At 35.3% G+C, this 24,725-nt stretch overlaps 1 protein-coding gene across 9 annotated transcripts in view; it reads right to left on the bottom strand.

Annotated features, from left to right (window-relative positions):
* The window catches only part of JAKMIP1 (janus kinase and microtubule interacting protein 1), a 140,685-nt gene that overhangs the window by 35,851 nt on the left and 80,109 nt on the right, over positions 1 to 24,725 (bottom strand). For 8 of the 9 annotated variants that reach the window (XM_079306399.1, XM_079306400.1, XM_079306395.1 and 5 more), the window contains 9 exons: positions 21,801 to 22,010; positions 21,028 to 21,147; positions 19,166 to 19,312; positions 18,420 to 18,560; positions 15,188 to 15,247; positions 7,485 to 7,613; positions 6,283 to 6,411; positions 4,359 to 4,442; positions 702 to 764 (listed from right to left, as the gene is read on the bottom strand). In XM_079306399.1, the coding sequence (XP_079162525.1) occupies positions 702 to 764; positions 4,359 to 4,442; positions 6,283 to 6,411; positions 7,485 to 7,613; positions 15,188 to 15,247; positions 18,420 to 18,560; positions 19,166 to 19,312; positions 21,028 to 21,147; positions 21,801 to 22,010 (1,083 nt within the window). The remainder of the gene's footprint in view (positions 1 to 701; positions 765 to 4,358; positions 4,443 to 6,282; positions 6,412 to 7,484; positions 7,614 to 15,187; positions 15,248 to 18,419; positions 18,561 to 19,165; positions 19,313 to 21,027; positions 21,148 to 21,800; positions 22,011 to 24,725) is intronic. The other variant, XM_079306397.1, reaches the window with a different exon arrangement.

Raw genomic sequence — 24,725 nt, 5'->3', positions numbered from 1 at the left:
TTAATTATGCCAACTAATAGCTTTGGTCTACTGTTTAGTTTAACTGGGTGATCTTTTTCTTTTTTTTCTTTGTACAAAACTAAATAGAAATGTAACATCTGGCATAATGTACTTTAACATTTATAGTGCTCATGTAAGTGTCCAAATAAATTAAATTTGGCTGTAGCTACTTTTAATCATGATTTTTTATTTGGTTATCTTATTTGTATTACATTAATATTAAGCTAGTAATTAACGAAATTAGTTCTTTGTCCTCCTGAGTTGACTAGCCACCTTTCCCACCATTATCAACAAAGAACAACACAGATGCTCAGCTCTTAATATCTCAGACAGTTAATATAATAAGCCTTAAATCAATCAGTACTACCTAATGTGTGGAAAAACTATAAAAACATTGAAGGCAGCAGGCAATTTTATTAGTGGACAGGACAATAATAATCTTTGTGTAGCCATATTTTGCTGGACACTAGAAACCTCAGGCCACTTGAGATGTACTGGTGGCTATCCATGTAAATCCACAACAAAGAGCAGCTTCAATTCCTCAAGAATATAAAGGCATGTTGGTACTTTAATCAGAGACTTTTATTTAAATTTCTGTTCCTGGTGAGAAATAAAGCAATTTCATGCTGATTTGATAGTACTTAGTGCATTCAATTTCTTTTACGATAAAGGGTAACAATGGTGAAAATCCTCCCACATACCTTCTCTAGCAACTCCTGATTTGTTCTAATTAACAGCTGCTTTTCTTCTACCCACTTTGAATCCTGTGAGGAAGAAGAGGATTGAAAATATGTTTTGTTAAGCAAGACAAATTAATTACTACAATAATTAGATTTCAGACATCACTTTACACTCAGGTATAAAACGGTCACACATTGAAAAATAAAGCTATCACAAATGTTTCAAGGATGTACAGCATTTTATACTACAGTGAAAATAAAAGTTCTTCCCTCTCCTGTAGCAGTCTTTTGTTTCCTAGTATGTTCCAGCTAGCATGTACTTTAAAATCTTTACATGTAGCAATTGTGGATCACCACAATTATATATGCCATGTCATTTTTAAAATATTCATTTACTTAGCTGAACTCAAAACTATTGCTTTCCACTGCAATGGTTGGGAAACTTTCTTGCAAAATCATCCCATTTGAAGTAGTGCAATACAAATACAAAGGAGAAGGGGACAAAAACACTTTAATTTAAAAAGAAGCTTCAGCAATAAAATTAATTACCCTCTGCTAAAAATCTGAGAATCTGGCTAATACACAATGTTTGTGGCAAAAAATTCAAGGCTGTGGAGAAGGGGAAGTGATGCAAGAGATGGTATACTCCATTTGGAAACTGTATTTCTAATTAATCACTTGTTCCAAAACAATTATTTCATTTTAGGTTTTACCATGGCTTCAAATGCCTCATCAAATATCCCTTTAAAGAATTAAGCTTCAAAAACTCAGGGTCAGCCATAGCTGAACATTCAGATTTAATGGATTATAATAGCCAAATTTGCTTTTGTTTTTCCTGTAGAGAAATCTATTTACATAATCTTTCTCATGCTGCTCTAAAAAGTTTATTAAAACAATATCTAACACTTAATATGGTATACTAACTCTAGATCAAATTATCTTCTAGGTTCAAGGGATGATTTACTTAAAATCTAAATGCCTTTACTAAAGTATTAAGGATGATGCATTCTTTTCCAGGAAGATCTTTGCACACTTATGTTGCACAAGGAATCAATAAAATCTGGATATCCCAGCCCATCAAATATCCTTGAAATGTCAATCTAAAATACGATGATATTATTTTCAGTCCACTTAGCATTTTTGAAAACATTTTAGTTTTTCTGTTGTCTACTACAATTTCATATTGCACTGTTCTCTCTCCCTTTTTCCACTCATACACAAAAATGCATTTCACATAATAAACAAGCTCTTCATGGTTGTGATATTACAAGAATGACATATCAAAATGAGTTCTGAAAGGCATTACCTTTGTCAAGAGTTTTTGAGGCAAATGAAAGAAATGTTGAAAATGAAATCTGGTATCCAGTTTAATAATTAATTAGCATTTTACTAAGGTCAAGGAATGAAGGGTTGCATGCACAGACAGGGTGGATATCCCAATGCATGGATATGGTAAATGTACCCACATGGCAGGGTTCAAGAGCTATATCAGACCTGCAGCCTCAGCTACTGCAGATCACACAGCTAGGAAAAACATATCAGTCTGCTCTATTGTAAATAAATTTTTGCATCTTTCTTGATGGAGTTCAAGTACACTTTCTGAGAAAACCTGAACTCTGGAAGAATTTACACACCAGATCACTGAGACAGTTGAGCATTCATCCACCTGGCACATTGCATACTCACATACTTTTAGATTTATTACTTACCATTATTAATATGTTTTAAGAATTTCTTCACTTAATATAAAATTTCTTATGCATGCACCTCAATGTACTATGCAGAAATGGATTAATTCTGTGTTACTTCTGGGGGAATACTGACAGGTCCAGCCAGAAGAGAGATTAACAAAAGCCACTGACAGTTACTTTGAAATTGCACATATATTGTTATAAATCAAGCTTCACATTATTTTTTAACAATAAGCATCTAATCTCATGCTCGGAAATTGACTTCAGGAAATTTTCTGGAATAATATACTTGGATCTTTTGATTCATTATTTCCTTTACAAACACACTTTAGGGGCTGGCTCCCAGAATGAACATTCCACAATTATTATTAAATCATCATCACTACCATGACCATCTAAATGACAAGGTAATAATAAAACAATTTTTTTAAAAACCACATAGTGCACAAAGAATTAGGTTTATCATCACAACCATTTATTTTGTTTACTGCAAATACTAACAGGTCAGGAGAACCAAGCAGGTGCTGGAGCTCCCAGGCAGACAACATTGTGATCCCCTCTGTGGAAAGCCAGAGTCCAGTGCACAAACCAGCCCACTAGAAACAACATCATTTGTGGTGATAAATGAACAACATCCCTGTCACATCCCTGTTCACCTTCTCAGAATTACTAAGAGACACAAAGTTGAAAATGTTCTGAATCTCAAAGTGGTAACTAATTAAATTCTAATTTCCAGACACACCTTTTTACATAATGCTCTTGCAGAAAAATCACAGAAGTAATTTCTTACATGGGTATCCAAATTCATTTATCTTACTTACATACACAGTACTTATATTATACACTGTACAGTCATTGCATCTTGTTAATGTTTTCAACTACACAGCAATTTGCCCACATCATCTTTCTCATCAACAAACCAAAACAGCAGCAGTAGATGCTTGAGAGGTCTTTGGTTTCATTTATTCTTCCAGAAGTTCAGTGGGCCATGATTTTTAGATTGATAACATATTCTCAGATTTTAGTAATATTGTATTTACATGGAATTCACTAAGCAAACTGCAATTTGTGTGGAAGCCAGCATAAATTATTTTTGTCCTTAATTTGAATACGGTCCTCAAATCTTTGCATTGATAGAGAATCTTACAAAATTTTCTTACAAAGAATAAAACATAAAAAGAGTGCAATCGTTCATTTGGCATTATATGTAGGTTGTGTTAACTGCTACAGGATCATCAGTCTTTGAAATGTGTATCTATAGCTAGCTTATTTTATCATTACCTGCAAACTGAAATTCTTTTTTCAAACAAAAAAGCACAAAATAACATCTTCCCAATTTCTACTGTGTTCTAGCAGTCACACAAGTGAACAACTTGCAAATGCATGCTCATAACTCTTAATCATACTTCCTGAGGGCCCTAGACAATATTAAATATGCATCAGTAGACACATCTTTGGTGAGTATTTACATATATTATATATACTGAAGCACAAGGCCTGACATTACTGTGTGTGCTGGTTTGGGACTCTGAAAGCAATTGGGCCCTCTGAGACTTTAAACCCAGTAGAGTAACACCACAAGTGGCTTCCAGTAACCTGACAGGCTCGGTGTTTGTATCTCTAATGTGTCTAGAACTTGGTTTTTTAAATTTTTTTCTTTGGTAAACACCTAAAATATTCTCCAGTAGAAATATAGAATATTCATTTCATTAGCTTTTGTAACAAATACTAACAAAATGGAAAAGAGGAGAAAGCCCTTCACCAAATGACAATGGGAACAATGTGCATGTACATGTGGCTATTTTGCTACTATACTTTGGTGCATTATGTGTTAGAAAATGAGTCTGTAATGACATTTTCTTGGACTGCAGTAGCATTAAGCTGCATCATTCACACCAACACAGCAGTAGGCAATGAAGATGGCAAGGGCACCACTGCATGCAACGGAGAACATGATGTGGTAGAGGACATTAAGAGAGCCTTTTACCTGTCCTTTCTCAATTAGAGCTTTCTCCAGGTCCTCAATTTTTGCCTGGCACCTGAGAAGATCAGCTTGTAGTTGTTCACGAGTCTGGTGGGGGGGAAAAGGGGAGAGAAATAAAAAGTAAATATATTTTCTACTATTTTATGGGCTGTCCCTTCAGCTTTTAATGTTTTTCAACAAAACAGTTGCTTTTATGTATATGTTACAAAATATTTGAAGCTGCCAGTTTAATAGGATTTTGCCTTCCTAGTTTGGAAAGATGTTAACATCCCATATTCAGTGACAAAATTCTTACCAGGGCAAGAAAAAAATAAATTTAGAAACTGAAAGAGCTCTAAGAAGCTATTCATAAGCTTTAGTAACTTAAGGCAAATGGGAAAAAAGGGACAAGGGAGAAAGAGAATTGCATTAAGCACTGAAAAAGACCTTTAGGTAAATGAAATATACCAACCCAAAAAAATTTACATATCCCATAAACAGCATATGCTGGTCAGTTTTCCTCATTTACACAATTATTGCACTCACTACTATACTACAGTGAGTATTACCCCAAAAGTTCAGTGATGCCCTAAAAGGGATTGGATCATACAAAGTACTAAACAAAAAAGGATATAAAACAGGGCATCTTTCTGGAGATCCTCAGCCACCCAGGCTCCTTGAGATACCACAAGTATTTTTTCCACCCTACATCAGGTAGTTTCTCACCTAAGCATTTTAAATATTCCTACAGGGATTTTTTCCTGCATTTTTGGATCCTTGCTTATCTTAAGCCTCATCTAAAAGTAATAGGAAATATCCATCCCACCAAAACAAACCCTGTAAAAAGCCAGTTTCTGACTCACTCAAGAGATGAATTTGCAGGGATGTGCCAAGAAAACCAAAATGACATTTAAAAGAAATAGCAACAATTTCTAAGTCTACAAAAGTACAGTCTAAAAATGCCTGCAAAATTAAATTTTAAAAAGTCCATGAAGGTAAAGAAAATATATAATGGGCTCTCATAACTGGCAAATAGATGACTGCCCCTGAAATCCCTTTTTACTAGTAGATGGAGTTATGATGGCTTCCCCATCCTAATTCTATCTTGAGAAGTGATCTTCAAAGTCTTTACAGCTTCCCCTAAGTGTCCTACTTAAAAAGAGAGCATCACAATTGACTAGGCTCCTATAAGATGCTAAGAACTCTAACAAATAAAGCCATGAAGCAGTAATTCTACTATTATAAGAACTACATTTCACAGGAAAAAATGAAAAATAAATGTAGGTTGGTTGAGTTCTTTCCTACCAGAAATTTTTAAACTAATTAAAATCATTGTCCTCTTGCATTCTTAGTAACACACTGCAGTGGCACAGTACAGTGAAGGCCACATGCAGCAAGGCAGTAACATGTAATAATTCACAGTATTTAATATAGTTCTCCATTTTTGGGGTCTGGGGAGGTTATAGAGGGAAGAAGGTCAGAGGTTTTTTAACTGCCAACTCATGTTCAGCTTGGTGTCCATCAAGAGCCCCCACTTCCTGTTGTGCAAAACTCCTTTCCAGTGAGCCAGAACCAAGATTTGGGTCAGATTTTTGATTCAGATTTGAGTCAGATTTTTAATATACTCATATGATGGAAGCACCTAAGTACTTGTAACAATCTATTCTGTGATTAATTTAAATTCCATTGTCACTGTCCAAACTGCAGGTTCAAATGGGTTGTCATTCATAGTATAGAAATCTTTAGTATATTATACATGCTGGAATAAAGTATAATGACATCTTTGTTCTGATTTCACCAGACGAATCTAAATTATCTCTAATATCCTCTAATCCTCAAAAACTTTGCAATAGGACTTTGCATTTCACTGAGGTAATTCCTGCTATTACAAATCATTCCAGCTTTTTCTATTATTTCAGAGTTACAAGAATTTAAGTTAAACAGTTACCCTTGCTTCTCTCTCTGCATCCAGGGTGCCACCAACTTGTTCTTGGAGCAATGCATATGCTCTTTGCAAAGCTTGATACTCTCTTGTTAGCTGGCAAAACCTGAGTTCAGCTTCTTCTTTAGGCGTGCTCTTAATGAAGAGGGGGGGAAAAGTGGGTTTGTATAAATATATATAATAATGGGTTTGTCTGTATAGAAGACAGACTCACAAATGTAACAACCAACACAACTCGTACTAAGCCTCAAAGTTTAATAAAGTCCTAAAACAAGGGGAAAGGGAAAGATGATGAGTAACTGTCTACCACACAATTTAAGGATAGTGTAAGTTGCCATGTAAGACAGCAATGTACAGAAATGGGAAAACTGGCTGGGGAAAGATGAGAGAAAGCACACTGATACAGAAGTTACATTTCAAAAGCCGTAAGATGTTTTCTCAAAATTCTTTTAATACAAAGTTTTTTCAAACTCTTTATTTTCCTTGAATTTTGAGCCACTAATGTTAACACTTATAAGGTCTTTCCTATACTGGTGAGGACAAGAAATGTCCTTCACTTTAATTAATTTTTGCTCCAGGAACTTGAGTTCTAAGGAAATGAGATTACAATATTATTAGATACTAAACCTAGGGAAAAAAGGAAGCTTCTTCTGACTGAGGAGTATTAGGCAAAAGTTAGTGAACAAGAAAGAAAGATGAAAAAGGGCATTTAATTCGTGCTTTGTGCTCATGCACGCAATCTTCCAAAGTAGGCCAGCAGCACTGTATATCACAGAGCTGAGACAAAACATGTCACTGGGCATTTACTACCTATGATCATTTAAGCCTTCCTGAATGGCAAAGGCCTCTCTGAGTATTGTGAGCAAAGAAAGAAAATCCTGATTGTATCAAAATAGTCAAATAAATTATAAGGTTGAAAGGCAAACTATTGTCTAGTAAGTATTGACTTTTGGCAAAGCAATGTGCCTATTCATTTTCTTTTGACTAATAAAAAAGAGATTGAGGAAAAAACTATTTCTCAGCCCAATATCTGCCAAATCTCTCAGGCAGAATATTATCTTATTAATTCTATTGCAAAGTTACAAGACTTGAAAAAAAAACCATAGTAAGTCTCTGCGAAATCTTTCATAGTTCATGTGGTACAATAGCTGAAAGTTTGAATTTATACTTCAAGAAGTAGAAAGAAGAACGAATCTGTTACAACTTACATCTTCCAAATCTTCTTCTGGTGTTGCTGGTGTCCTGTCTGTTTTATCTGTGTTGTATGAAGTTACAGATGAAGTTTCTGAGTCAACAGATTCTTCATCAAATCCAAAAAATGTCTCCACAACATGCCTCTGAAAAATTAGGTTTGTTTAGTTACTAACAAAACAGATGAAAAGCCCCAATGACCCAGTAAGCAGTGAACAAGGTCTTCTTTTGATTATTTTAGTATTTAGGAAGAAAGAAAGGTTCCAGTGCAAACTCTTGTTCTCTGATTAAGCAAGTTACTTTTTCAACATCATTTGTGGGAGAACCTCCAAGAACAGAACTGGACATAGAACAGAGATGAGGTAAATATCAAAAGAATAATGCTTTACCAAAACTAATCAATAAAACCTAATCACCAAAATCACAAAAGTCCTTACAAGATTCACAGCACAGAAATACAATATTTATTCAGAAGAAAGTAAGCCGGTATATACAAGATGTGCAACCAAAAGGAAAAAAAGTGTTCTGGAGATCAGTGTGGAACACATTTAATAGCTCATACTGATTGTGAAAGAAGAAAAAAAAAGAAAAAAAAATCTATTTTATACTTAAAAGTATAAAAGTATAAAGTATTTATTTTTTCAATATTAACATTCTCACTTTTTTTTTCAAAAAGTTTGCTCCAATACCATGTCTAACCAAAAAGACATGTCTAGGGAAAAGCAGCATTGCACTGCAGATATAAAAAATTTTACAAAACATTATCAATTAAATGCATGCTTATAGAACATTAGAGAAAATTCGTAGCTAGTGGAAATGAGTACAATATCAGTTGTGAAAAATGTGATTTTTTTTAATACAAACGCAGTCATAGAAAGCAGCAAATTTCCATGGAAATTCAACTGTTTAAAAAATTGAAGGTTTTTAACTGTTATTCATCAATAGAATGCGTAACTTCTGACACCACACAAGTATTTTAACAATCCAACACAATTTCAGAGACACAAGAAAAGTGAGAATATTTTTGAAAAATGGATTCAGGTTAAGTAGCTTAGACAGAGAGGGTAGTGAAGAGAGGTGGCTGTAAGAAAATGAATAATGATCTCTATAGGTTTTGCCACTGCTTGATACTGAAGCACAGATCTTGATGTCACAGTTTGCTGTTTGGATTTTTCCAAATATATATCAGAGGTTGTCTATGAGAAGAGGTTGTCTATCAGAAGGTTGTCTTGTTCACAAAAATAGCCATAAGGATTAAAAAAGTTATCAATTGTTATCAATTCCAAACATCATAATCCTTCATTTCAGCAAAGCCAAATAGCCTGAGTGGAATTGTGATCTATCAATTTAATTCAAGATACTGAAAGTTTTAACTATAACACCCTAACTCATGATGATTTAGAGTTTTTTCCAGTTTATCTACATAAGTATGGTCTTCTCTTTCTCACAAAAACCTGTAATGCTCACTGTATTATTTTGGTTCAGCACAGCTCTCAAAATACTCTCAGCAGTCAAAATACTCTGTCTTGATTTCAAGGGTACCAAAAAAGCCAAGCTTGCAGGTGTGACATTTTGCCTGCATGTATGACACCATGTGCTCCATTTGCAGTCTGCAGCCCTGGTCACCACACCCACCAGGTCACAACCCCATCACTCATAAGCTGAACAAGTCCATAATAGTTTCACAGCACAGCTAATTCCCCTCAAACTGCCAAAGACAGCTCCAAGGTCATGTCCTGGATCACTCAACTGCTTCACTTAAGATAAGCCCTTCAAACAGTACTTAAAAATATTCATTCAGAAACCCAAAAAGCCCTATCTTTTCTAAACAGACCACATTTATCCATATGCATGCAGATAAATATGCTGCAGCACAAAAGGCAAAGAGCTTCTGAACATCCTTGAGAAACAACTTTCTTTTTGTAATCTACTAGACCACTACCTACTTTATGAATTCATAAGATCACTGTTATAGTGCTCCAGTGCTGGAAAGATATTCCTCTGTCCTCACTTGTTCAGGAAGCACTGTGATGTTTACCAGGCAGAGCTATGTCCTAAGTGCTTAAGACAAATAGTTCCCTGGGATAATTTAATCCTTTCCTCCAGCATTCACCAGCTCACCTTTCTGCCCTACTTAACAAAACAAAGGGCACAAGGAATAGGTTTAAGCTCAATTCTAAAAATACAAAGCCTTATCCAGAAAGCTAATGTATTTACTGGCACTTGAATTAAAACCATTTCAGACTTCTCTTTCATAAGTACAAAGGTTTACCACAAAAAAACAAGAGGTAATTAGTCTTTGGGAGATAACCCATCCAGCTTTTCTCCACCACTGAATACTGGTTGAAGCTTACAACCACGTAACAGCAATACTACAAATAAATATTGGAAGCTGAAAATAGGATTAAAGAAATGGTGATATTTCAAGGAAGACAAATTGAAAATCTGAGTATCCAGCTCATCTGACTTCTCTGACTCCAAACTGATCTGAAGATGCAGTTTCATAAACAAGAAGGTACATTTTATGGAGGTAAAGAAGATGGTGGCAGGTGAAAAAAGTGTTGAGTCTTGACTTTGGAAAGGCTGGCAGAAGGGACTTCTAAAAGAAGAACAAATCTCCAATTTATTATCATATATCCTGAGGGTCAGCAACAGCTTAGTTAGAAGTGACAATAAAACCCACCAAATCTATGGGATTTTTTTGCTACATCTCTGCTATACAGTCACTTTCAGGTAACTCAGGACAAATACATGTCTTCCTTTAACCCTGCATGGAAACACCCACCCATGCCATTTCAAGAAATAAAAATAAATTAGCAAAACAGCAGTGATTTTGATTTTAAATAAAGGTATGTAGGCTGGAGAAAATACTTAAACCAATACCATTATTGTGAAAAATAATTTAAACATTTCACTTGTATGCATATGCCAATAAATAAACCACTTGATTATTAGATGTAAGGGAATTCTGAAAAAAAACCCCAAAGCATTTCCCATCACACTAAAAAACTCCAACACTTAAAGGAGAGTTGAAAGTCAAAAACTTTTAAATGCTATAAAGATTACCTGTAATATGTGGAGTTACAAGTGAACCATTTATTTTTAAGGCTCCTTCCTTTTTAGAAAAGCTGTATATTTATCATTTTGTGGAGCAGATACGTTCCATAGCAATAGAGATAAGGTATCTAATTATTGTACATTACCTGCACATGTATGAATTGCTTCAGGACATAATTACAAAATAACCATTTTTCCTGTTGATTATCTAGTATTTGAAACAACCAACTACAAAAGTGATTCACAGCAAAACCAAAACAAATTAATTCACAAGGGAACAGCTGTAGAGGGAGAGAAGAAAAAAATATACTTGAAAGAAGGACATGTGAGTCATAAAGTTGTTGATAAACACTGTATTAAATAATAAACATCAATAAATATATCAACTCCAAGTGAGATTCCACACATGGCTCAAAAGCTGAACCACAATGGTTTCTGAAAAGTACACAGAAATGCACAATACTCACTGGATTTTAGTAATGATATAAACTATGCTTATTCAAGTTTCACTCAAACTTCTTTAAAAGATGGGAGCATTCTCAATTAAAAACTTAAGAGATTCCTTTATATTTATTTGCATATTTCCTATTTCTAAATCACAACTTCTTAACTGAGGAAATAGTCATGTAAATTGCTGAAAATTCTGATTTGAATTTCAATTTCCACTGACTACTGCCACGCATTTAAAAGAAAGTATTTTTCATGTGAATTTATAGCAATGTTTTCACATAATTTAGAAGTGAAATTATGCATTAGGTCTTTATAATTCAAGTATTAATACTCAGTTAATTAGGCATGATGTTCAGTAAACATAAAAGTTTAGAATACTATAAATGAATAGTGACACATTAACTACATTATGTGCAAATTTCAATATAATCTGATTTCTCTGTTGCTAAAGTAGTTTCATTTTACATTTAAATATCTCATTTTAAGGGACTTAATCGAACATGATGAAAATGATCCAAGATCTATTTCCTTGTAATGCAATCAGATGTGCTATCAGTAACTTCTTACCTTCGTGCTTATATGTCATTTCTTGGCAGCCAGAAAAATACAGGCACACCAAAGCACAGAGGCAGAGAAAAAAAGAAAAATATAAAACAAGAGATATGAACTCCATCACACTGGTGTGCAGGTTTTGCACTACCACAAATACAGTTTATTTATTAAAGCTTTAAAAAAGGCACATCCCACAGAGTCCTGCAGTTACCAAATAAGCTGGGTAAATATGTCTTACTTTCAAATGCATGACTCCATCCATCAGGAAATGAATGTAACTCTATTCCACACATCAAAAATAAGCAAAATATAGAAAAATACTGCTTCTGAAGTTTCTTGGTTATTTCACAACAAAAATTGAAAAAAAGAAATTTTAAAAAGCACCTTGTTAAAAATCAGGTACCTGACTATACAGAGTCACTCCATCACTGCTCTAAAGTGATGCAAGCACAGAGGTTATAAAGCCCATCCCTCTTTGCTGCTCCTCTCCTTGGGGAGCCTGAACCAGCTGCAGCCTTGTTCCATGGACTGCAATGCTCCTTGGGAATTAAAAGAGTCTCAGTGAAAGCTACAGTAGCAACAGTAACCTAGTGCGCCTACAGAACTCCAGAAATAACACTGACATCTAATTAAAAAACAAAAAAGTATAAAATTTTTAAAAGCTTCTCAACTGAACTGATGGTCCAGGGCTGTAAATGCTACTGGCAGATCATTCACACAAAATTTCTCAAAGATGGAGAAAGGGATTCCATGGATTCTCTTCCAGATTACACAAACAACTGTCAGGAAAATACTAATTAGAAAACAACCACAGACTCATTAGAGAACTGCCACAGACTCTCTGCAGTCAGACCATCTCAGAAATGAAGGAAGCTGGGGTCTAAAAACACCCATTTAGGAAAACCTGCAGCAGATGTGTGTAAATCTTCACCCCATACACCACCTTCCTGGTTATCAGAACAAAAAAGGAACCATTCTATACCTTCCAAAATGAGCTTATCTGACCAGCTTCATGAAACCTCCTTCTCATGAGCTATTTCCTCTTTCACTTTGTCACAAGGAATGGGACACGTCTGGAAATAGATACAACTCCACCAGCCAAATTTTTTAATTCACTGTGTTAATCCTAATTTTACATTTAATAAACCTTGGAAAAGCAAAGCCAAAGACATAGACCAGGAATTTATTTTTCCAAGTGTTTGGTTAAGACAGGTTAACACATCATTTTACTACTAATCTATACAAGTTATATCATCTGTATGAGATAAAAATCTTGCACAGATTAGAAACAGAAATACACTTATGCTATGCATGTCTATATATAAAACAACTCATCTTAGACTGCCTTTATAGTCTGTGGAGAAAAACAGACAATTCTAGGACAAAACTCTTATGTTCTATTTAGGTATCCACTTCCAACCACTTAAAGTTACCATTTTCTCCAGAGCAAGATGTCTGTATCTTATTTGTCTGTTATGACATATTTGCAATACTATATTAAATAAATTTTACAATTTTCTTCTGAATTGCTGATGTAGGCTGTAAAAACAGAGATGATGAAGATGGTAAAATTCCAACTCATCTGAGTAAGCAACCTATTCCACATAGATTGTTTAAATTAAAAGCTGTTGGAAAACTGTGGGAAACACAGCTTCCTTTGAGGATTTTGATCCTCTCAGGACCACACAGGTGGCCTGGAAGTCAATCAGCCTGTATGCCAGGACTGGATTTTTAGAAGTTAATATCAACCACGGTAAAAATGTGAGTCAACATTGCATAAAAATGTGAACAGTCTACAGGTTTATCCACAGACAGGTAATGACACAGTAATACTATAGATTACTTCTTTCATTCCTTAAGGAATCAACTCATTTAGAAAGTTTAAATGCAGCTATATATTGACTATATATTAACTATATTAACTAGTGTATAAATATGGTGCATCTACTCTAGTGCATATAATGCCAATCACTCTCCTCTCACAACTTTTTTTTTTCACTTGTTTTTGTTTTATAGTCCTACTTTTCAGGAGACAGTATCACATAGAACTTCAAACAGCCCCTGAAGAGCTAATGGACAGGGGATGGAATAATTTGTAGCAGAAATGTCTGCTACTGATGAATTTGTTCTTTGTAAAGTATTTATCGTATCCTAAATAAGAAGCACATCCCTACTAACTCTGCTGTCCATATGCATACAGTTCTTGCAGTATACTCAGTAGAATTCCCCATATTATAGTGCTCTTAGCAAAAAGAGCATTGCCACAAAATTTTCAATGCTATCACACCCATTCTCTCCAATCTTCATGTTTTTCAATGCCTGCTTTGGTTGATAAGGAGAAGAAGAGACCACAAAAGCATCAGGTTGCTCAAGACAAAATAGGAAAAGTACAGGTTCTACTAACACAGAGTTTTCAAGACATAAATGCATATTTATTGAAGTTTTCAGCCTACAGAAATTCTCGTCACCAGTTACCAATATCTAAAAACTGACTTCACTAGTTTTGTTTCATAAGGAACTTTACAATTTAGCAAATGATCTTACACATTTGACTTACAGTCAGATAAAGGCTAATAATTAGAGAGAACTATAAAAAGTACAGTATAAGTTACATACATATATATATTTACTTTTGCATTCTGTTTTCAAAATTGCTCTCAAAACACAAAATTCCAGTTACACTACATCAAGAAAGAATGGTTTACAGTTACTGCAAATATATTTGGGAGGATCTATTGTTACTTCTGATTTTTTCTTTTTTCCTATGTAAAAGACACATCATTATTAGAAACAGAATTTGAAGAAACAGCCAGTAAAATAGAGTCCCAAAGGGTAATTTTTTCAGAATATAGGCATTAGAGTGCAGAGCAATAAAAAAGCACCACCTGGAGGTTACCAGGAATAGACTATGCAGAACACAGTGACTCAAGGCACCCATTTATGACAGAATATATCTTAAGCTAGCATATAGATGATATCTCCACTCTTCATTTCCATTTTTTCCCTCTTACTCCATTTCCCACCTCCCACACACATGCTCCAGGCTGCTAATGTTCAACTTCACAAAAAACATTATTCAGCAAATTACTTTAAGCATGTTACAAGAAACTTTAAAGGGTACTTTCTGGAGCAAAACTTTTCTGTTTTTATAATCTGAATTTTTGTCTTGAACCTTGCATTCTAGAACAGAAAAGTTATTAGAGCATAACAGTTGGAATTGTCTTACTACTTATATATCACATACAGAAATATTATTTCAGTAATATCCCCAGCATTAGTTATTCTTTAATTGCTATTCTTCAGCTTTATGTTGGTACAAGTAGTTTAAAGGAGGTATATTCTTTAAAACAAACTGAATATTTGTCCTTTGAAATAGTAGTTGTTTCAAGCCATTAAATCATTATGCCTCAATCCACTTGAATATTTAGGTTACAGTGGCCAAAAGTGTAATTTTATTGCTTATTTAAAACAAACCCCAAAACAACATCACTTGTGTGAAGTACAAAACTATTGAATTACCCTAAAAAATGAAGCACTCACCAGAGTAAGCAGAAGAATTATATGGATTTTTCTCATTAAGCAGAGCTTTAAATTCAGGCAGTATTTGAAAGAGGTGTGGTTCACAGGACAGAAATGCATGGAAAACCGAAGGTTTGCTCACCTTTGGAGGCTTCAGACTTTTCCTCCTCTGTTTTTTAGACCGCAATAACCGTTCTCTTTCCTAGAAGGAAAGAGAACATTTTGGTATGGGTTTGTTTTAAAACTATACTAAGATATGTCTAACACAGAGAAATATCATTAACATTTTCTTTAAGCCTCTGGTACAGCTAACACGAGGTCTTTATCCTTTTGAGTAACACCATGTTGCACCACACTGTACTGCAGCTTTATGCCTTTAGCAAACAAACCTTCAGCCATGTACTTCACGCATTTGATGGGAAGTTGGCAAGGAAAGGCTTTGTTAAATACTGAGCACACATTTCTGACAGTTCTTTTGACTCTTTTACCAAGAAGCTCACTATGGAAACAGAATTCAGAGTGTGACTCCAGTGTTCAACCATCCTGAAGAAGCAGGTCGGTAGCCAAAAATTAGTCCAGTCTTAGTAATTAAAAGTCGTTATATCAGACATATTCTGATATACAAACATGCATATGCAGGTAGAGTGTTACATCTGACTTGGCCTTGTAGGGCAAAAGTCTCAAATCCAAAGGCACTCTCAGTCTGTTTCAACTTAGTCGCTGTCTTTTCTCTACTCCAGTTTTGGTGCAAGATCACAGTAAACTACACCATAACACGAGGAGGTCATGACTGGAAATGCAAGATTTAAGTTCATCTAAATCCAAGAATATTGCCTTAAATTCCAAAGGAGAAGAAGAGGAAGAGAAGGCAAAAAATGCGAAGGAGCAAGCAAAAAAACCCCAACACCACGGGAGGCAGGAGCTCCGTCTTCTTGTTTTTTTCTGATTCTTTCCTTAGCTCTGCATCTTTGTTTGCAGCACCTCTACTTTTAAAAGACAGATTGCAGTTCCAAGTGCTTCTTTAGCAGTTATTGCTCACTGCATGGTATTGTTCTATTCAGTTATTTGCTTTGCATTCAGTTCAGAAACTGGAAAAATAGGAAGCTCACAGTAGAAATCACAATAAAATTATTTATCAGTACAGTATTCCAGGAAATAAGTTTTGGAAAATCCAAAATAACTGAGAGAAGTACAACAACTTACATAGCACCTTGAATTCATGTGGTTTGAAAGACAAGGAAAAATAATGATTGCCAAGGTAGAATGGTGCAAGTATTTCAAGCTGCAGAATAATATAATATTTTAAGCTAAAAAACCAGACAGTTGAATTTTATACTGTTAAAGAAGAGTGCTCTCTTCTCAGATGCCCACTTAAGGTACAGTTCCTGCTTTAAGTGGGGTATTCTACCTCCCAAACAGGTGTCCAAACAAATGCAGTGCAGAATCAACAAACACCTCCAAAATCCCAGTCCTTGCTGTTTCTGATCTTGTTTGTAAGAGTGCTTAGTTTACTGCCTCAGTATAAATCGAGCTACCAGAACAATAATGCCAATTAAAAGCCACCAGCATCTTTTGCAGTCATCTGAGTTTACCTTGATAGCTTTCCTTGTAAGAACTGACAGAATACCACTGTTGTGAGAGAAGTCAGGCTGACAAGGTTTCAACAGCATCAAAGATACCCTACAGATGACACTGTCAATCAGTTCAGACAACCCTACTGCCTAAGACTAATGTTCTTATTTCCATGTATCATACTGGTCTCAGCTGAGTTAAGCTAATGATTTTTATATTAATCAGATATGGGACATTTGGGTCATTCTTAGTAACTATGATATATCTGTAGTCTGTAGAGGTGTGGTTTGGGCCAGAAAAGAGAGCTCAAAAACAACAGTGAGCAGAATTCCACTGCATTAACATCAAAGGCAAAGACTCAATTAGTTTCTACAAAGAAGTTTCCTAGTTAAAAATTTAATTAATTTCTGCAAGTGGAATAGTATTTGTAAATAGGAAACAAAGCAAAAATGAAACAATATTTTAAAATATTTATTTATTTTACTTTCACACTAAACACAAGTTAATATTATTTGACCAAAGTCAGGATACAATATATTTCCTCATATCACTAGCTGAGACAGTATAAAAAGAGAGTCCTTTCATGCCCACTTTGCACTGAAATATAAGTGAGGTTATATCTTCCATATACTGCACATCTAATGTCATATCACCAGCCCTGCCTATGCAATTTTATTATCTGGAAGCTAAAGAAGCAGCATTGCTCTGTGGACCAGACCCTACATCATAGAATCTGAGTGACATTCTGCTGCTTGTAACACTGTGACACTGGAGAATGCACACAGACATTGAACTTTTGGCACTGATTTCAGAAAAACATCCTAGCTCAAAATCTCAGAGGAACTGCCAGGAACTGAGACAATGTTCCACACACAGCAATAACATGCCTTCTTGTTTCTCCTTTTTGGAGCTTCTATTTTTATTTTCAATGATGCAGCCAATTGTTTAATTTTTTTATTTAGACAGAAGGCTCTTGAATTCTTTTTATAATTTTGTAGCAGTCATTAGTGCCATTTGAGATGTCTGAGTCTGCCTGAGTTCCAGATGCTGCTCCAGAATGGCAAGGGTCTCTCAGAGATTATGTGTAATTTCTGCTAGCACCAGAAGGGTTTATCACAAATTGCACCAAATAACACTAGACACCTCTAACACAACTTGAAAGATTCCTCATCAAACACAACTTAAAGGATTGCTGATCAAACACTGTGAACATCTATGAGCATCACCTTCAGAAGCCTTCAGAGTCAGGGGGCAGCAGCTGTGCAATTCTAATCCTAAACCACACTGCTACCCTTGGTTTGATGAACTCAGAGTTCTCCCCATCTGTTTCAAATTCAGCTTGTATGGCAAGCTCAGCTAGAGATGCTTAGCCAGATGAAATTAATGCCACCATGGTTCTTTCTTTTAGGAGAATTCTAGATCAGGGGAGTGCTTGGGTTTGCAACCAACACATTTTAGTAATTAAGTTTTGGAAAATCTCCTTTTCTCAAGTTCCTCATTTGCTGACAGCCAGTTTTGTAAGGTTAGTGGGCTGATGATGCACTTTTCTTCACAAGCAGCTCATAATAAATATTAAATATTAATAGTTAAAATAGTTAAAATAGTTAAATATTTTTAGTACAAAGAATCATACACATTCCAAAAAAAATCATTCACTACCTGAGAAAAAACAAGAACCCTTTGACACCATAGAATTATTTCCATATCAGTACTACAACTGGAGTTAAAACATTCCTATCAAATCTTTAGTTTGCCTACAGATGTGTGTGCATGCACATGTGTATACCAGTCATAAACATTACCACTGTGAGATCATCAATAACATGCTGTTGTTCTTTGACTTGCAGTCTGAGGAATTCAATTTCTTGTTCCTCTCGTGTGCTGCTGAGGTCATTCAAGGATGTGTGTCTCTTCAGTGCTGGTTGTGCAGACAACTTTTCTTTCTACAAAAATAAAAATCGTAAAGAATGTTTTAAAATGTCTTGGTGCAACAGAAGAAAGATTGTCAAATGTGGTGTAACAACCAAGAATTCTTTGAACCCGTCAGTGCATACTCCACTACAACACAAGGCTACTTTCAACAAAAAAACCCTCACATTCTATATGCCTCTGTTAATCTCTCACATACAATATCTTAAAACAGAATCAAAGAACACTCTGGGAAAAAAATTAGCAGAAAAGTGAGCTCAGGGGTCTAGCATAGTGCATACACTCAAATTCAATTCTGGCTTCTAATCATAAAAGCTGTATTTATTAAAGCTGATTTTTAGTCATAGCTTTTTACAGTCTGCAAAAACATTTTATCTATATGTGCTCCTTTCCCTTAATCAGTGTGAATTGATACAACACAAAGCACATGCCACTCTGAATTTAGAACATGAATATTCAGCTGTATTGTCTGGACCTGACAGTTGCACCACCCTACTGTGGAGACTGATCTGAGCTCAAATCAAAGCCTCACAAGCCCTTCCACCTCAAAGTACCCCAGTGCAATGTGTTCTCATAACATGATGTAGGAGATGATCACTTACCAGGGATGGTTACTTACCAGTTCTACATTTTCCCTCGATAAATTTTTTATTTTCTCTTCCATTCTCTGGATACATTGTAACATATCATCATTTTTTTTGCTCATCCTCTTATTTTTTTCTACCAAAGGCTTCAGCTGACTTTCTGTCTCGCGAGAACGTTTCAGCTGCCAATGGCAAAGGAACAAAGTTAGCTGTGCTTTAGTTTACCTTTGAAGGAAAAAAAAAAAAAAGATGTGTTTTCACTTGCCTTTCTTAATTCAGAAAGTTTAGCTCTTCTGCTAAATGGCATCCTACATACACCACTGCTGAACTAGGAACTATAGTAGTACAAACAAGTAAGATGTAACATTTTTGTACTGTCTGCCAAAACAATAAATCTGGTCACTGGATTTTGCTCTTGGCAAACACTTATGATGATCCATAGTGATTTCTTTATAAACTAATCTAAATATATATAAGCTTCTTGTGACCAACTGGGTCTCCAGACAAGTTGTTTTCACCAATTTAGCCATCCCTTAAGAGGAGGACACTCTTCCACCTTTACTAAAAATCCCTTTACCTAATGGATAATTAGAGCAATGAGAAAGTCAGCCAGAGGGCACAGATTCAATCTCAGCACTCTGCTGACATTTTCAAGCTGCTCAATTTTGCTCCTGTGGTTTTATGATGTTAAACAATTATGTGAAGCAAATTACTGCTCTTCCTTGCATTTGTGTGTATTCAATATTTCACTGTTTTTACTTCATGAGCTGTTTTGCTTGAAAAAAAAAAAAAATCCATTTTTCTCAGTCAAGATTCTTAAATTTGCTGAGTTGTATCTGGAAATGAGAAAGAGATAATACATTTTTTTTTCCCTTGAGATAAATTCACTGAGTGTTTGGTTTTCTGTTTAATTCTTGAGAAAATAATTTTTTCCCAGTGCTTAATCACATGGCCTTGCTGATACTACTGATTTTATGTGTACTATTTTCTCATAATATAAAACCTGCTCCACATCTCTTTCAAAATATATTTCTATGCCACTGAATCTTGAATCAAGAAGAACACTTGACTGAATCATACATGCCCTCCATCTAGAGGGACACTGAAAGACACATTACAATACTTCAGCATGTTTTGAATTATTTAGGCCCACAGAAAGGATTAACAAGGAGGAAGATGTCAATGTTTCACAAAGATGCCCGTGTTTCATTCATTTATAGGACTGACATATGGCACTACTTCAGCATAATTTTAGAATCAGCCACATAGGTTCCATCTTTTTAGAATGAAAAATCTTTTCTACTGCCTCTAGAAACTCACCTCCCATTGCAGTGAATGGGAGTTTTACCATTAACCTCAGTATAAGCAATTAAGTAATGACAAAGGCTAATAAAATTCATTCTCAAAATTCATGCCATATCCTTTCTTGTGTAAGTTGCAATTCCTCTCCTTGGATAATTTCACCTACTTAAGAGACCTCCCTTGAGAAAAGGCAGATTTTTCATCACTAGCACAAGAAAGCTTTTTTAACTCCTAGCTAGCATAAGCATGTCACAAAAACAAATTTCAAAAGGACGAATACAGCAATTTAAGTGCACGAATTATGCATGTTCTACACAACATCATTACACAGTGCTACAGGCAACATAGCAGTTAATTTTATTATTATGACCCCAAAATAAATTAATTAATTTTTATTTTTGTGGAACAGGAAAGATTCCATCCATGCCTTCTATGGTCACAAGATTAATTTCTATAGAAATCACTGTTACATGGAGATATAACTGATTGCAGGACTAATTTGTAAATTATTTATAACACTGACTTTCCAACATTAAATCTTTTGCCATAAAGATGCCCTCTCAGTCACCATCTGTGTTATTACTAATTAATTTACCAGTTCATTTCTTTCATCTGCTAGGAGGGTATTTCTGTCTTCCAGCTTTCTTATTACAGCATTCAGTTCAGCGATTTTTAACTGAAATCTCCGCACATCTCGTTCATCCAGATGCTGCTCCTTCACATCAAAAACATATAGATTTATCAAATTACTTTTTAAAAAAATATTTTACTGTCCATACTTTAATATAATGGCTTAGCAAGTGCATTGTGGAAATTTAAGACAGACTTGTGCATCAGTGTCTGGAAAACTTACTATACTTAACTGAAATACTAAACAATAACATTCTGAGAACATGCTTCATGAACAGTGTCTTGTGAAATTCATGTAAAGTTTAACAATTAAAAAAACAACTAGTTAGGTAAATAATACTTCATATATATCAGATTACTTCTCACCAGATTTCTTACTCTCAGCTAAAATAGTTCTAATGTAAAGGACATAAATCAAAATCACATGGCTCACTTTTTGAGAAGTGTAGTACCTATTTTCTAATGGTTAAAATATTCCTAAAGTAATGAAATAGTGAAAAAATACTAAAGATCAAAGCTTAAGATCACAGTGTAAATTCTAGAAGTTCTATATCCATATATTTATCAATATTCTTTGCAATTTAAGACATCCAAGAAGCTTTTAAATCATCAGTAAAACAGCACAGTGCAGCACCAGGCCATTTACCATTAACTGGTCCTAGTAGTGATCACAAAAGCAACGTGAAGACCCAGGCAGTTATCCAGAGCTGAACTTCAGAGAAAACACCATTTCCTTACCGGGCTTCCCATCAGCTCGCTGATGTCTCCCACTCCTGCAGGAAGCTCCCTCTTAGGGCTGCTGTGGTACCTCTCTGCCTCCTTCACCTGGACAAGCTGCTCATCCAAAGCTTCTTTCTGAAGGAGCAGTTTCTGTGTATGGCCTGCCTGGACACCAAGGTCCTTCTCCAGAGCCAGAATCACCCTGTCTTTGCCTTTTATCTCGTCCATCTGGAAACAAAATAATGTATCAAGGAAGTTTCTGTAACATCCCCAAGTGCTCACTGCAAACACACAAATTCACAAAAACAAAGTTCTGTTTGTCTCAGAATTACACCAGCACTGAAACTGTGGCTGACAAAAAGAAAACATATCTCCTCTGTAGTCTTTTTCTCTGTCCTTAAATAAGGTTCAGCCTTCACTTGATCAAGAGTTTCCTTGGTCCAGTCTCAACTCAAGAGACAAACAAAACCAGATGCAAACATGCAGTGAAACAGAATACATAGCCAATGAAAACATCTATTTCATCTGAGGATACACTCTTCTATAGGAAAGTCTGCCTTCACTATATTTAAGCAAAGAAACACAACTAGAACAAGACAAACACACCCTTTAAAACTCACCTGGGCTTTGTTTCAAAGCTTGAGCCACACCCATTTGCCCCATGTTGACTCCCTCTTTATTAGTGAATACTACGTGATGAATCTCTTCACAGACATTTAAAATTAGTAGCATATACATGCACAATATTTAAACTTAAAATCTTAAGCATACCTATATATTTTATATGTGCTCTTGTTATAAGATTCAAATGAGGACTAGACTTTGTGCAGAAGGACAAAACTAAGTGCACACAGACCATTAGAATAAAGGGTATGAAGAAACAGTTCTTAAACACCCTCTCTGGTTACTGAACTGTGTGTTCATACATCTCCATACCAAATAAAGCACATTGCTTGCAGTGATCTACTGCAGCTCTCATAGGATTTGTCCCTTGCAGCATCAGTGTTAAATTCACTTTGGTACTATTCCAAATGCTAGAGGAAGTGGCAATCTGCAGCAGTTACTATAGAAACAGATTTCTTAACAAGAACATTAGCCATTAACAATATATTTATTGGAACTGTGCTATATCTCCTCCAGTTTACAAAATTGTTTTCTTGGCCAACATAGATGCATGGAATTTTGGAAGTAAGAGTATTATAATCTTATTTGAAAAAATAAAATAATGAACTAGTTAAATCATATGTTTGCTGTTTATTATAGTCCTATATCCATAAAAGTCCTTTATGTCAAGTTACACCAAAGAAAAAAAAAGGGAAAGAAAAAAAAGACATACTAGTAGTAATTTATAGTTCAATCAAAGTGATTTACAGGATTAACATAATGAGATTACATAATCGGATGCAATTTGCTTCTTCAGGACTCTTGTCTTAATCCTTGCACAGTCTACATAGCATGTGAAATTAGTTTGTGTACAGAACCTGACTGGCAGGAGATGGCTTGGCTGAACCCTGATCAAAGATAAAAAGGTCAGATTTTAAGTGAATAAACTGGTACAGGTCACTCTGAAGTTCTAACTGGAACTGAAGATCGGTTCTGATGGAGATTTCTTCCCTGATTTAGAAAAGTTGCTGTGTCCCAACTCCTCATACAGTAAAGACATACAATATTTCCCAGTATGTCAACTCGCATTTATGAGACTTCCAACAATGCCAAAAAAGGACTTGCAGGAAAAGAATGCAGTTTTCATTAATGGAAGAATTTGCAACATGCAGAGTTTCAGAGGGACTGTGTAGTGAACAACAATGACAAAAATTAAGCAGCTGCCTCATTTACTGAACGCTGTCTGTCAGGCACACTGATTTATCAGGGAGCCCTTGGGAGGAAAAAATGTCATGTAACTAAATACTGTGGACAGTTTCACTTTCACTGACACAGGTGTTCACACAGAACATCCATATAACTGACACAGGAATTTGCCCAGGCAACACACACATTCATAAGAAGACCCAAGCTTAATTCAAGGCACCAAATTAGTAAAATATTTCACACTCTTCCTGTTCTCACAACTTAATGGTAAATGCAATGACTTAGGTTTTCAGTTGGAAGAAAAAAGAAAGCAACAATCTTGGTACAGCTGCTGCTTGCTGAACTGACGAGAACTGATCCTTGAAAACAGATGTGACCAGTGCAGACACACCCATGTCACCCTCCTCTCACACTACCATTGATCAAAGCACACAAGCTCACACAAATTAGGAAGAAATGTCATGAAAGAGCACAGCTCTGAGGTGAGAGTTAAGGGCAGGCGTAATTCTCCTCTGCTTTTGCTACTAGTCTTTTTCCTACCACAAAAAAAATCTACATGTGGTGAATCTTTCAGAAAATTAACAAATGCCCCATGTTTAAGTCAAGTATAAAAGTCTTTGAAACACTGATATAATAAAATAGTAATGACTGCAGATCCTTTTTTATTTTGGGTTTCTATTTTAAGTTGCAGGTATGCACTAGAGAACTTCTTACTGTGTAAACGTGCACACACACACAAATACACAGAACACTGCAATAGTGCTTAGTTTTTGTAAGTACAAACCACCACCACAAAGAATTTCTAAGCAACTAACTTACCAAAAATTGATAAAGATTAATGCAACTGCATCAAGAATGCTTCCAAATTGTTTTTCAGTAAAATTGTGCTGTCTACAAGGGGATGGTTAGACCCTTAGTTCATCCAATGTAACTGGATCGACCTAGTTAATGTCTCAATTTTCATACATCTACTGCAGTCTGACCCAAAGACTTGCTGTATTTTTCAGCCTTGCATGGTGCAGAGCAAATTTATTCATATTCCTTGCCTGCCTTCTTAACAGAAAGTACAAATTGATCCAGATTGGGGAAAAAAACAGGAAGAGAAGTATTTGAAAGCCATGCAACCTCGCTCAG

This window comes from Erithacus rubecula, assembly GCF_903797595.1.
Source record: "Erithacus rubecula genome assembly, chromosome: 5".
NCBI lineage: Eukaryota > Metazoa > Chordata > Aves > Passeriformes > Muscicapidae > Erithacus > Erithacus rubecula.
This window is presented reverse-complemented; position numbering and strand designations above follow the sequence as displayed.